Source organism: Ischnura elegans, chromosome 1, assembly GCF_921293095.1.
Source record: "Ischnura elegans chromosome 1, ioIscEleg1.1, whole genome shotgun sequence".
Classification (NCBI taxonomy): domain Eukaryota; kingdom Metazoa; phylum Arthropoda; class Insecta; order Odonata; family Coenagrionidae; genus Ischnura; species Ischnura elegans.
The window spans coordinates 98,414,367-98,426,920 of NC_060246.1; the positions used below are offsets into that span (position 1 = coordinate 98,414,367).

A 12,554-nucleotide genomic window follows, 5' to 3' on the forward strand; every position below is an offset into this window, starting at 1 on the left:
AGTACCGGTGACACCACGCGGTCGCAATGAAATAACAGCGAAACGAAATGGAAAACAAATGCAACAGAAAAACCAAACAAAAGAATCTCACTGACAACATGGCAGGTTCAGCGCTCAGGAGATTGATGGCAGAATATAAACGTCAGTTTTTCTCTAATATTGTTGTATATGTGTGGAAATGTGTTGTTGATGGTTATAAATACTTAAATGCTAAGTGTTTGAGAGAATATTTTGCCTATTTTGTGTGATTTTATGATGTGAATCTTGAAATAATGGAACCCTCTTTTTGTTTTAGAGTTAACTCTTAATCCTCCTGAGGGTATAATTGCTGGTCCTATTAATGAAGAGAATTTTTTTGAGTGGGAAGCCCTCATAACGTGAGTAGCTCTACTATCTCGTGAAAGTACTATTGACTGTACCCCTGCAAAGTGTCTTCCCCTTTGTTGACAATGTGCCGCGGTGAATTTGCGGTGTAGCGATGGCAGTAAACTTAACTCGTTAATTTTCAGGGGACCGGAGGGAACATGCTTCGAGGGTGGTGTATTCCCAGCTAAGTTAGTATTTCCCCCAGACTACCCATTAAGCCCTCCAAAAATGCAATTCACGTGTGAAATGTTTCACCCTAACAGTAAGTTCGCGTCATTATGTCAAAATATTTCTAGATCGATCATCACTGTTATTATTTTACATTTACACCATTGTATGAATTTTATTTAGTTTACTCCGATGGTCGCGTTTGCATATCAATCCTTCATGCACCTGGGGATGACCCGATGGGATATGAATCCAGTGCCGAAAGATGGAGCCCTGTCCAGAGTGTGGAGAAAATACTCCTTTCTGTAATTAGCATGTTAGCAGGTATTGCTAATGGTTGAAGACTCAATCACGGAGTTGTAGATGAAGGTCATGCCCTAAGTTTAACATTATTTCTTTGTCATTTTAAGAACCTAATGACGAAAGTGGAGCTAATGTGGACGCAGCAAAAATGTGGAGAGAAGACCGAAATGAATTCAATCGTATTGCAGAGAGAATTGTGAGAAGTACTCTCGGATTGCCGCCGCCATAGACTGATGTGATCACCCATTGGGGTGAAGAAGGTGTTGTAAACTTATTCTTGGGTGGGATGTCGACATTGTAAATTAATCCTGTTTATTATTGTACAATTATCTGAAAGGCGGTTTGTAAAAATAAACTTTAGGTTGTTAAGTTAATGACATTTTATTATGTTTTCTCTCATTATGGTGATGAAGTGGCGTAACAGGGTGCAGACGTGCTTCAACTCTCACTGTTGTACCGTAAAATAATCTTGCTCTGCTCTCTTTACCTGTGATAATCCACTTGCTTCCAAAATTAGTCGATTTTGTTGAAAGAGGTACTCTTTCCTCTAACAATGTTGATGGCATAGGCCCAATCAATCCCAAGAGTAATGCCTATTGAAGCGGGCAACTACCAAAATATCAATGTAATGAATAAATGGTTCTCTTCAGCATTTGCACTGAACCACAATAAGTAGATGGTGTGATTTTGTGCCATAGTAAAATGGTTTGGATATTCTTATCTTTTGAGATTAATATGACAATATTGGTATTTATAGGCTCTGGATATTTATTTTGAGTGGTTTTGCTATGGTTGGCTAAAGGGAATAGAGCATGGGCTATCAGCCAAATATTCTGGAACTAAGTTTCCTTTCAATCTCAAGGAAACCTTTATAATAGTAATGAAGACATCAGGACAGACATTATACTATTATTACTCAATCACTACCACTGTGTGTGTTGTAGCATCAGCAATTGCAGGGCATTTGAATATTCTGCTTTGGGGTCGAGGGCAATGTTTCATTTTTGTTTATTTTTTATTTTTTTTGTTACCATTGATTTATGAAACATGAAATATTTTACATTTTGACAATCTTTTAAGAAGAATGCCCAAAAGACTAGTTTTCATTATGTATTCACATGATGCTTGGAATGCAGGAAAATCCTAAGGAATTGATCTCAAGTTATAAATGTTTGGAATAGCTGGTTTTTACTGATGGGTTGATTCCATATATTAAAGTGGTCGATTATTAGTATCATGTTTTTCATCAGCTGTGATACCTGTGCTACACATAATGTCTGCTGGTTTCTAATGCATCTTGCAGTGTTTTCATTAACCTATTCTTTTTTGTTTCTTCCTCTGACTCCTCTTCTTCTGCTCCAGCCAATAGGTCTTGTACGTCCACCAAATTATTCCTTGGTATTTTATGCTTTGTCTTTTTGAAAAATAATGGTTTATACAGAGATTGGAATTACTTGAATATAGATTAACCTATTTTTCTCTTTAACTCGGATAGAGGTGGAAGAACTTTGCATCAATTATTTAGTGAACTGAATTTATATCTGCTAATCATTCAATCTATTAAATAAGAAAAACTCATTTTTTGTGGTCATAAAAACTGGGAATGCTTCACTATAGGCAGAATAAAAGCACCCTTTTGCCATTCTGAATTTTCATTTTCATTGAATAAATCCATGGAATGGATAAGATTTTCTACTCCCTATTATCAAGAGACATAGAAGGATAAATAAAATCTTTGATAGATAGCCATGTTAACAGCAGAGAGAACAAATGAGTTATTTTTGTGCATTTGAGGCTTTCTTAGTATACTCAGCACTTAGCATCATAAGTTCATCTGACAGTTGAAATATTGGTCATTCTATCTGTGCAGAGTTACTAAGTTACAAATAAAATCTTTATGTACTTAATGAACTGTGTTTTGCTTTTACTGTTTTACCATATCTTCCTAAAACTTATTTCAACAAATTAATAATCAAATAATTTATGGCTAAGTGGATCTTCTACAGTTTGTTTATTTATATTTCCATTGTTTCATTAAATTTTTTCTACACCCTCACTTAAGGCGATAGCTGAAATACGTATATTTTTATCGGTTGCCTGATTCCCTTGTAGGTACATAGGGTGTGTTCATCCGGGCTAGTGCTGAGCTAGCGAAGCGAACAGTGCGGATGTATTAGCGCTAGGTTCGGGTGAACACCGTGCAGTTGCCAAGGGAATGACATGACACCGCGCATGTTTGAAAACAGTTTCAGGCGTAACTTTGGATAAGATACCAAAATGGATATTGTGGTAAACATTTTATTTAATGAGTTGGAAAATGATAATGACAACATTTTAAATGGCATAGTACCGGCAATACATCAATTAAATGATGCCACGAATGCTGTAAACATTCTTGAGGAAGAAGAGGAAACACCGGTCTGGAATGTGAATTATTATGAAACTGCGTTATTCCCAGATATCCTACCTAAAGATTTTAAAAAATATTTTCGAATGTCGAGAAATACCATGCAGGTATTTAACAATTTCCATGTATATATTTTAATAAGTTCTTAGGTTTTCTCAAAATACCAGTAAAAGATATGACAATCGAGTAAAAATATGGGCTTCGTTCACATAGCTTAGGTTTGATTGACGCTATTAGTTGGTGATCAAATTTAATCATTAAGTTTCAAAATTTGAATTTTTTTATTTTATTAATTTGAAAAAAGTAGTCCCTCATGAAAGGGTTTTTCATGTATGTTTATTATATTTTTCAGATTCTGATTGATGAAATAAGAAATAGAAAGGAGAAACAATCTGTAATACTGGTTGAAAAAAAAGTTCTATTTGTCTTTTGGATGTTGTCAAAACTGGAATCTTTTCTTGCATTCCGTGACCGATTCAATTTAGCCAAGAGTACGGGCCACCTAATATTTGTTGTTATATGCAAAATTTAGAAAAGCATTATAAATGATTACATGAAGGGGCCAAATGAAAATGAATCGTATTTAACCGCCGCACACTGCGAACAAAGAACTGGTTTTCCTGGAATTATAGGAGCAATAGATGGATGCTATGTTCCTATAAAGTGTCCTCGTAATAATGCAATTGATAACTTCAATCGAAAGTCATTCCATTCAATTCTATTGCTAGCAGAGTGTGATGATAACCTTAAGGTTTTAATAGGAATGCCAGGCCGTGTGCATGATGCTCGAGTGAGCCCTTTATACGAGCACATAAATTGTGAGGATAACCCCATAATTCCTCTGTAATTCTATCTAATCGGTGACAGAGCCTATCCTCTCATGATGAATCTCCTTGTGCCATTTAAAGACTATGGACATTTGACAGATGAACAAACAAATTTTAACTCTGTTCTCAGTAGAGCCAGGAGCAAAATTGAACAGGTGTTCGGGAGGCTCAAAGGGAAGTTGAGGCGTTTGAAATACCTTGACATGAATCTGGGGTATGCTAGTTTGACAGTATCAGCAGCATGTGTTTTGCACAATTTTTTGATTCAACATGAAGTTGATCAAAATTATGAAAACCCACCATTAGGAGATGAAGAAAATATTGACAATACTGTAAATAGAAATTTAGCGGAGCCCCTAATAAAAAATGCACCACCAGAACCCAAAAGAGAAATAGAATAATGAGGGATGTTTTTCAACGTGTGCCCTAATATAATGTTGAATATATTTAATATTAATGCTACTGAGAATAGGCAAGAATTTTGAATGCACGAAAAAGAAATATTTACAATGCTTAAAAATGTAATCAATAAAATGTGTTATTAAATGAAATTTGGCTCCACTCTGGTTAATACGTGTAATGTATTTAAAATATTGTACAACCAATCATGAATGAAGAAGAAAACAGGAAAAAAATAAATATATATTGAAATATTCATCAACGATTAGCATTGTCCTTTTTAAACTCCTCTAGTATTTCCATTAGCAGATTGTTCCTTTCTTCCTGCAGGTTAACACTCTTTTTGTACGTTTTATTCAAATCAATAAGCTCATCAGAAGTTTTTTTCCTGAGCATCAAGGAATCTTTTTCTAAAGTTTGTCAATTCTGATATTTTTTGACATTTCACATTTCCACCAACAACGTCCCTCGTATTACTATTTTGGCTATTGTTAACAGGATCGATTAATTCACTGGAAGTGGATGGTTTTGACTTTGGAGCACTGGTTGTAAGGGAGAGATGAAACAAGGTGTTGTGGATGGATAGTAGCATTTGGGGAATAAATTTCATCCATCGCAGTAAAATATGACCAGCTGGCTCTTGCACATCCCGCTTTATTAGCATTGTCCTTCACTGATTTATTTTTAACTTTTCGGTTGCAGGCTTCTGGGGTGGTTTTGTGGCCAAACAAGTAAGTTTATTTGCTTCAAAATGTTTTGCCAAATATGATTTTTTTTTAATCACGAAATTTTGTGGCTTCCTAGCTGTACTCAGAAATTAGAAGTTTGGTGCTGCCATCATCCCATTTGAATGTTAAATCTTCTGCTGAAGTGCTGGCTGTTTCCTGCTCATTTTTATTCATTTATATCTTTCTTAGATATTTTAGAATGATAGGTCTTTCCACCGTGGGTAAATTCACGAGTTATCACCTCCTCTTAGGCCATATTATGTATTTGTAAAAAGTATGTAGTTTCCCTTTCAATTAACAACAACCTCAGATTACCTTGTTCACAGTAAACACGCTATAGTAACCAATCAGGGATCACCGCTAAGTCCACGAGCGTAGGAAAATTTGGCTGTTGAAATTGGCGTCCGCTGGAAGTAGCAAACTCCTCAGTGGAGGGTTCAATCCCGAGAAGCAGTCTGCTAGCTCAGCGCTAGCCTGAATGAACGCACCCTTTGTTATCTGATTAAGTCCCCTTACTTCAATTCAGGGGCATAAATAAATAGGGAGGGAGGGTCTGGGCCCTGTGAAGTGAAAATACATTGATACCCCTTCAGCTATAATACTATTCATAAAAATTTAAGTATGAAATATCATATGATGAATTTAAGGAGAAGGCCCATCCTCCCCACTTCCCCCCCAAAATGACAATCTGTGTACGCTACTGCACCAATATGGATTTATTTGCAAATAACTCAATAATTAGACTGAAACGTACCTACATTTTATTTTTATCATTCACTTGGTGCAACAAGCTCAATATCAGCTCTTGATCACATTATATAAATTTTGTTTCAATCATTATTTTTCCTTTGCTTGGACAGTTATTGCCTAAAGAGCTTACATAAAATGAAAGTATGGATTGGAAAGCTCACTTTATCTTTATTTTCAGGGGAAGTACAACACAAAGAGTATATCTTTGAATTGTGAAAATAAAATCATTTCCCCTTAAACACATTCAGCCCAGTTTGTGCGTGTGGTCAACATAAAGTCATGGTATTACTTTGCCCAACTGTGGAGTGCCAAGGCTACCTGGCACCCAGGGCTAATTAGATGGTAGCCACCCCCAAACACTAAAAATGGTCTCAAGTTTAATATTGGCTCAACTACCTCTTATTGTGGCTTGCGGCAAGCCCTGTTCCCTACCTTTGGTATGCTATTGTTGTCCCCAACTAGCATCTTAATGGATACACATTCCTCCTATTGGGTTGAATGTGTCAAAGAGAAACCTTGCCGATTACTGACAGTAACCATGGTAATGCTTTTCACAATATGATATGTAATTTTCATATCAAACACTCAAAGATACGAAAATATCTTCCATCTGGTGTCTCAATTGGAATGGGTAAATAACATTACCTTAGTGCTAAAATTTTGACTATGTGGTAGGAAGTGTAACTAATCAGTCACCAAGTGTCCCGAGCCTCAACAACAAAGGCATGAAAGTATTACTGTGATGTTTTCTCCCTCAGATGGTCTGGCCTTTTTCAAATATACTACGCACTTGATGTGGTAGACTTGCAATGTAGGAATCATAGCTGAAGTTAATTTTGACAAATGGGAGCTTTGTATTTCCGGCTTCACAGATGGCAAGGTATTATGATGTCATGCAAGATCATGAAACTATTCCATACAACAGTTGTCTCTCAGGTAATTTGTGCAAAATGTAACAGCATGGTACAGTCCTTGAGAATATAGTATCTGATGGCACTCAGAGATTGGATGTATCCTTGCAAACCAATCCCCAAGATCAGTGAACACACGGCTGGGCATTTTACATTTCTCAGCCAAAGATGTGAGGTTCTTCGAAACCAACATCATAGCCAGCAATGAAAAAGTAGCTCATGAATCCATGTTTAATGACATTTTTCAGTTCTTTATTTGCTATCAGTGTTCTCATGTTTCAAATTCTATCAAAAGACTTATTAATAGATTAAAAATTAAACTTACAAGAAGTAATTCCAAAATTAATTAAAATCATTCCTCGCAGTTAAAAAGAGCTAAGAATTTAAAAAGGAATGTTTTCTACATTCCTCAATTTTTACAATTGCATGTAGACAATTCTTATTTTAACGTAAAGCATTATGCATTCACTCATGTGTATATGCACTGTCTCTCCCTCCCAATGTCTAAAGATCCCAAAAACAATCTTTAATTGAATGAAAAATTGGTTGATAACAACTTAATTATTCAAGAAGAATCAATTCCTCATGGTAATGAAGATCAATTATAAATAAATATTCTTGTTATTCTGTCTCTGCTGTGTACAACTTCATGAATGAAAAAGACAATGAAGTAATATCGAACACACTTTAACACTGTATAGAAAACCTTAACATATTTTCAACTTGGGTTACATGGCAAATTCCCTTTTTCTGTTGTTTTTATCTTTTTAAGCTCCTTCATGACCTCTGCCTCAAGAGCTATCAGTTGAGGTGGTTTTTGGTACTGCAATAGAGAAATTAGAATTATGAATATGATGAAACAATGACAATACATATAACATTTTTATGAGAGATCAAACTACATTTTTGAGAGCAGAACAAATATTTGCTTACTGCTTGTACAAAGGTAAGTAAAAGTTGTGACAATCAAGAGATATAGAATTCAACAAAATGTTTTTTTTCCATCACTTGAGAGTATAATAAAAATAATGTAGAGGTATAATGGTAAAAGCTTAGGATCTCTTTACATGATGGCATTCCCAAGTGGCAGAACTATATTTAAACTCCACACAACTCTGTGGTGGTTAAGGTATGTCTGGTTCAAAGCTGCATTTGGGGTTCAGGTGATACTCACTTTGATCCAATGTGCATGGTGTGACTTGGAATATCCTAATGACTGGTAAGACTTTAAATATAAAATTGCTATTCCACTCATTATATGTAAAGGATGGTTTCATATCCGCTGGTAAACCTCACCTCAGCCTAAGCCATTCAGGCTAGGATATTTACTTCACATCCACAGTTACAGACATAATATTCGGAAAATTGTACTTCAAGTAAATGAAAATCCTTAAATATCCAAATTATTAAAAAAAAACTTGAATATTGATTTTTCTTTCTACATGAAGAATTTTCCACCACCTTAAAAATAGTTATGGACAATAACATAAAATGTACTCTCAATACTAACCGAAATAATGAGTGTGTTGAATTTATGAGTATAATCTATCATGTTCTGCTCGGGTAGTAGTCCTAGTCGCTCAAGCTCTGGAATTTTGAGGACCTTGAAAAATTTTTTATTGGATGTCCTCACAACAATAGATTTCTGCTCAGGACACGCCGTCACAGAATATGTTGACAGGGGATAAGTCAAGTTCCGTATCCTCCATTCCAGAATATTCTTAGTGCTTCTTCTCACAATAAATGGCTGGAATACAGAATTAAGAACTTCAGTATAAAATGATAATAACTTCATTACTTAAGCAGCAAAACACGCATGTTAATAATATCCACAAGAACCCTTCAATTTCTATGGCAACAAAAACTACTCAGTAATTAATTACATTAGAGCTAGATTCCTTGATTCCCGTTACATCGAAACCCTTGGATGTTTTTTCTGGTTCACCAATTTCAGCTTCCCAAGTTTCTTCACCCCCAAACTTATTTACATTCTTCCACAGACGTCGATTGATAACATCAGTCTCCATATTGTATTCTTCGACCATTTCTTCACCCCTGGGGAATTTGTAATGTACTTTTCGCATTCCTAAATAAATGAAGACAAATCAAAGCACAAATTTATTTTTCTAAATACATTAAAGTTAGGTACAATACTTTAACTTCACTATAATATAACATTTTATAACATTGTGAGTGTATGTCGAACCACTGTTACACATGCAAGTGCCATTTCTTCAGCGAAATAGCATAGTACTACATCACCTCACCTAAAAATCTACCCATTTCATTTAGTCTATAAGCGTACAATTCTCTTCAGTCAAAATATTGACTCGGCAAATGAATTTTGGCTCCATACTTACAGTGGGTCATAATCGCTCCAAATATGGAAATAACATGCGCAGAGGATATAAAATAGAAAGCCTCATCCAAAATAATTTTTATGCATTTAGTAAGTGATTTTCAAATATTACAGGAGCAATATTTGGATGCAAGGACAAGGCCATATAGATAGTAGAGATTTTATAAGGAATATTATTGGCCTCAATTCCCACAGAGAGTTTTATCAACGGGATGCGAAATAATCTTAGAATTTTCTCAGATAAAACACAACTTAATCCAGAAATTTAATATCCCTATATGGTAAAGGATATCACAATTAAAAATTTTCACTTCATGTAATTATAAAAAAAGAGTAATCCCTGCAAGCTGTCAATTCAAAGTTGATAAAAATAATGCTGGTATGTACCCCATGATGACAATGATAAAGTAGACATTGTCAAAAAAGAGGTCAGCAAAATGACTGGAGTGCTTGTTTCTCGTCTTAATTTCATAGATTATCTTGGCTGTTGTAATGCTCCAATGCATAGGTGAAACTAACATGGATAAAGTAGTATAACATTACAACATTAGCGGAAGGGTCACTACGTAATGATTATTTCAGTACTCAACTGGTTATGATAGGTTCGCGAAGCACTCTTTGCGGATCGCCATGCGTTTCTTCAACCACCTCGCAATTTGCGAGGCCATGCTACATATATGAGTCAGACTGTTTAGCTGAACATATCATAGGATACGATTAACAAAATTTGGAAATTATGAGAGATGTATACGTTAGGTGGAAAGAGGACAGTAAGTTGGAGAAAAGAACGACGATTCGCTCTGCTTACATTAAACAGTTATTGATTGAAATTTAACGGCCACGACTGATGATACTTTGTCATAATGTAAAAATTAAACTCGAAAAAGAAAAGGCACTAACTTAGACCAACCATTCGGATGTAAACACGATAGCAATGGAAGGCGTCTCTACAAATTTGGCCCGTTTGACTTTTACTAAAACACTCACTGATTAAAAAACATAATATTACAAAAGGAGAAGCGTAAGTCAGCGACTTGTTTGCTAGATAGCGGGTAACACCGTCATCGTCTCAAGCATAGTAAAATCATACGATAATTGTGGTATCTCGGAAGAAATCTATACGCAATTATGTCTCAATTAATGTATGATATGATTAAATATTTATAATTTGACAAGCACAAGGAAAATTTTAGTTCATGAATTGATTCCTTCATGACCGAACACAGTTCACGATAACAGACCAATGTTAAGTGAAAAGTGGCACGAAGAAGAATCACAATGAGTTGTACTATTATTTTTAGTATTAAAAAATTAACAAACAGCTCACCATTTTCAATTATACAAGATTTTTCCGCTTTCCTCACGATATTTAGCCAATTATTTTCCGCAGAGTCGGACATCCCTTTTTAAACAACCTTCTCCATGGTAACAAACAAAACAGTTACGTAAAACGTATTGCGCAGTGTTGTTGGCTAGAGTTGGCGGTTCACTCAAATAACAGAGAATGCAATGCTTTGCATTTGTCACTGTATGTCATCATATTGCGTAGAGTTCCCTTCAGCCTTTGACTTTAGGGTCACACATAGAATATATCGTACGTTTAATCTGCATGGTAATCGTTAATAATGGTATAGTTTTTTTTTCATTGTAACATAATGCAAATTGATCATGCTTAGTAATGCTTGAAAGTAATATTCTTTTTACGCTTTATCAGAGATAACAATTGATTCGGTACAGTAACTAATAGGAATTTTATTTATAGCAAGACATCTTTAAATTATGTATTTTCAGTTGAAATTTTTCTTTAATATTTTCACTATATGTAGTTACAAAAATGATATTGTGGGTGGGCAGTCTAAAATTGTGTGAATGCAGTTCAGACTGAGGGTGATAGTATGCATATGAATTTAAAAATATTGAATTAATATATATGTGCGCAATACGAGAGAAAATTCACTGTTTGGTCTCATTGACTGAAGGGAGGAGGCTTATAGATTGGCATTAAGAAGTTTGTACAGAATAAGAGAGATGGCCCCAGAGAGGAGTTTATTGAAGAGATAGAGAGCGAGTGGAGGGTGTTGGTGGTCCCTGTAATCTGGAGTGCAAGGATATAATATAAAGAATACAACGTAAGGGAGGATGTTGGTGGTTGTTTTAGGGAATTGCTGCGTAGGTAACATTTTCTTACTCGACGTTTCACTCCTCCTACTGGGAGTGTTTTTAAGAGAATGGGAGGAAAACTGTTCTCATCACGAGCTTATATAGGTTTCATTAACCCATTGTTGACCCAATTTTGAATTTTCATGGAAGGCGATAGCTGTTGGTCATTAGATTGGGCCAGGAACCCTCTCCATATGTGGATGAGGTTATATCCATCCTCCCTGTTGAAGTTGTTTGGCCTTTTCGCTAACTCGACGGATTCACATATAAAACGCGGATGATATTCTTCCATCTTCGCCAATACCCATTTCGAGTCAAACATTATTTTATGCCCAGGGTGGAGGTGTGATGTTCAGCAACCGCTGATGCGTCCCACTGATGTAGTTTCAACACTCTTTCATGCTCTTTAAGGCTTTGGGAGATAGAACTTGCTCTGTCCCTCGCAGCTTCTGCCGCAGCAACAGGGAACCTCATACACTCCCATGGATTGAAAGGGAGGATGGCTACCCTTCGGTGAAGGTAGGATATTTTTAATTATCTTCACTGTGCAGAAGCGAGTCTTGATGTTGCCTTTTTGAAATTTTTGTATACCCAAAGTATGCAGATTAATGATGCGAAACAATGAATTCCGGGATATTTACCACAGCTAGTGCCAAATTTGACATCACTTACCCAAAATCACTAAATGCTGAAGTTAGGTAATAGTGCACCCAAGTTTAGAGAGATGAATGAGTTACTATCAGAAAATCAAGGAATTCAGTGCTCCAAATTATGAGTTAAGATATAAATATGGACATTACTTACTAATTTTGAAGATAATTGTGGACATTTAATTTCAATTTTATCTGTTATTTATTTATTTTATCTGTTAGACATCTTTTTAGATGATCGGTTTCCGTTTAATAATGAAATCAAGAGTCATGGATAAATCATGGACATGGCCAATGTGTGGATTGATTCCTCAAGCAGGACCACTCATAGAGGGGGAATTGAGTGACAAAATTGTCACAACCTTAGACTTCAGTGGCCTGTGGCTCTATTGGGGATGCTGAGTGCACACGCCAGTGTCAATGGTGATTTTTCCCCAAGCCCTTGCCTGACTACACTTTGTCGCACGGGACATAGGAGGGTTCAATAAGCAAGAAGCAGTTGGTGTTACTTTTGGTAGTTTTAATA

At 35.7% G+C, this 12,554-nt stretch overlaps 2 protein-coding genes across 2 annotated transcripts; one reads left to right on the top strand and one right to left on the bottom strand.

The window, feature by feature from the left end:
- The first annotated feature begins 37 nt into the window (after positions 1-37).
- LOC124167046 (ubiquitin-conjugating enzyme E2 G2) lies at positions 38-1,211 on the top strand. Its single transcript, XM_046544822.1, has 5 exons — positions 38-141; positions 296-377; positions 510-628; positions 718-858; positions 945-1,211. Exons 1-5 carry the CDS (start codon positions 48-50, stop codon positions 1,064-1,066), a joined length of 558 nt encoding a protein of 185 aa, XP_046400778.1. The 5' UTR covers positions 38-47; the 3' UTR covers positions 1,067-1,211.
- A 5,872-nt stretch (positions 1,212-7,083) lies between these two features.
- LOC124167052 (protein DPCD) lies at positions 7,084-10,683 on the bottom strand. Its single transcript, XM_046544834.1, has 4 exons — positions 10,546-10,683; positions 8,743-8,945; positions 8,370-8,606; positions 7,084-7,682 (listed from the first exon to the last, which is right to left on the bottom strand). The coding sequence occupies exons 1-4, from the start codon at positions 10,616-10,618 to the stop codon at positions 7,578-7,580; spliced, it is 618 nt and encodes a 205-aa protein (XP_046400790.1). The 5' UTR covers positions 10,619-10,683; the 3' UTR covers positions 7,084-7,577.
- Positions 10,684-12,554: the final 1,871 nt, after the last annotated feature.

Coding starts and splice junctions, on each gene's coding strand:
- LOC124167046 (XM_046544822.1), top strand. CDS start 48: ATGGAAAACAAATGCAACAGAAAAACCAAACAAAAGAATCTCACTGAC. Junction 378..509: donor GAGTGGGAAGCCCTCATAAC/GTGAGTAGCTCT, acceptor GTTAATTTTCAG/GGGACCGGAGGGAACATGCT. Junction 859..944: donor TGTAATTAGCATGTTAGCAG/GTATTGCTAATG, acceptor TGTCATTTTAAG/AACCTAATGACGAAAGTGGA.
- LOC124167052 (XM_046544834.1), bottom strand. CDS start 10,618: ATGTCCGACTCTGCGGAAAATAATTGGCTAAATATCGTGAGGAAAGCG. Junction 8,946..10,545: donor ATCTTGTATAATTGAAAATG/GTGAGCTGTTTG, acceptor TCATTTATTTAG/GAATGCGAAAAGTACATTAC. Junction 7,683..8,369: donor TCAACACACTCATTATTTCG/GTTAGTATTGAG, acceptor TCTCTATTGCAG/TACCAAAAACCACCTCAACT.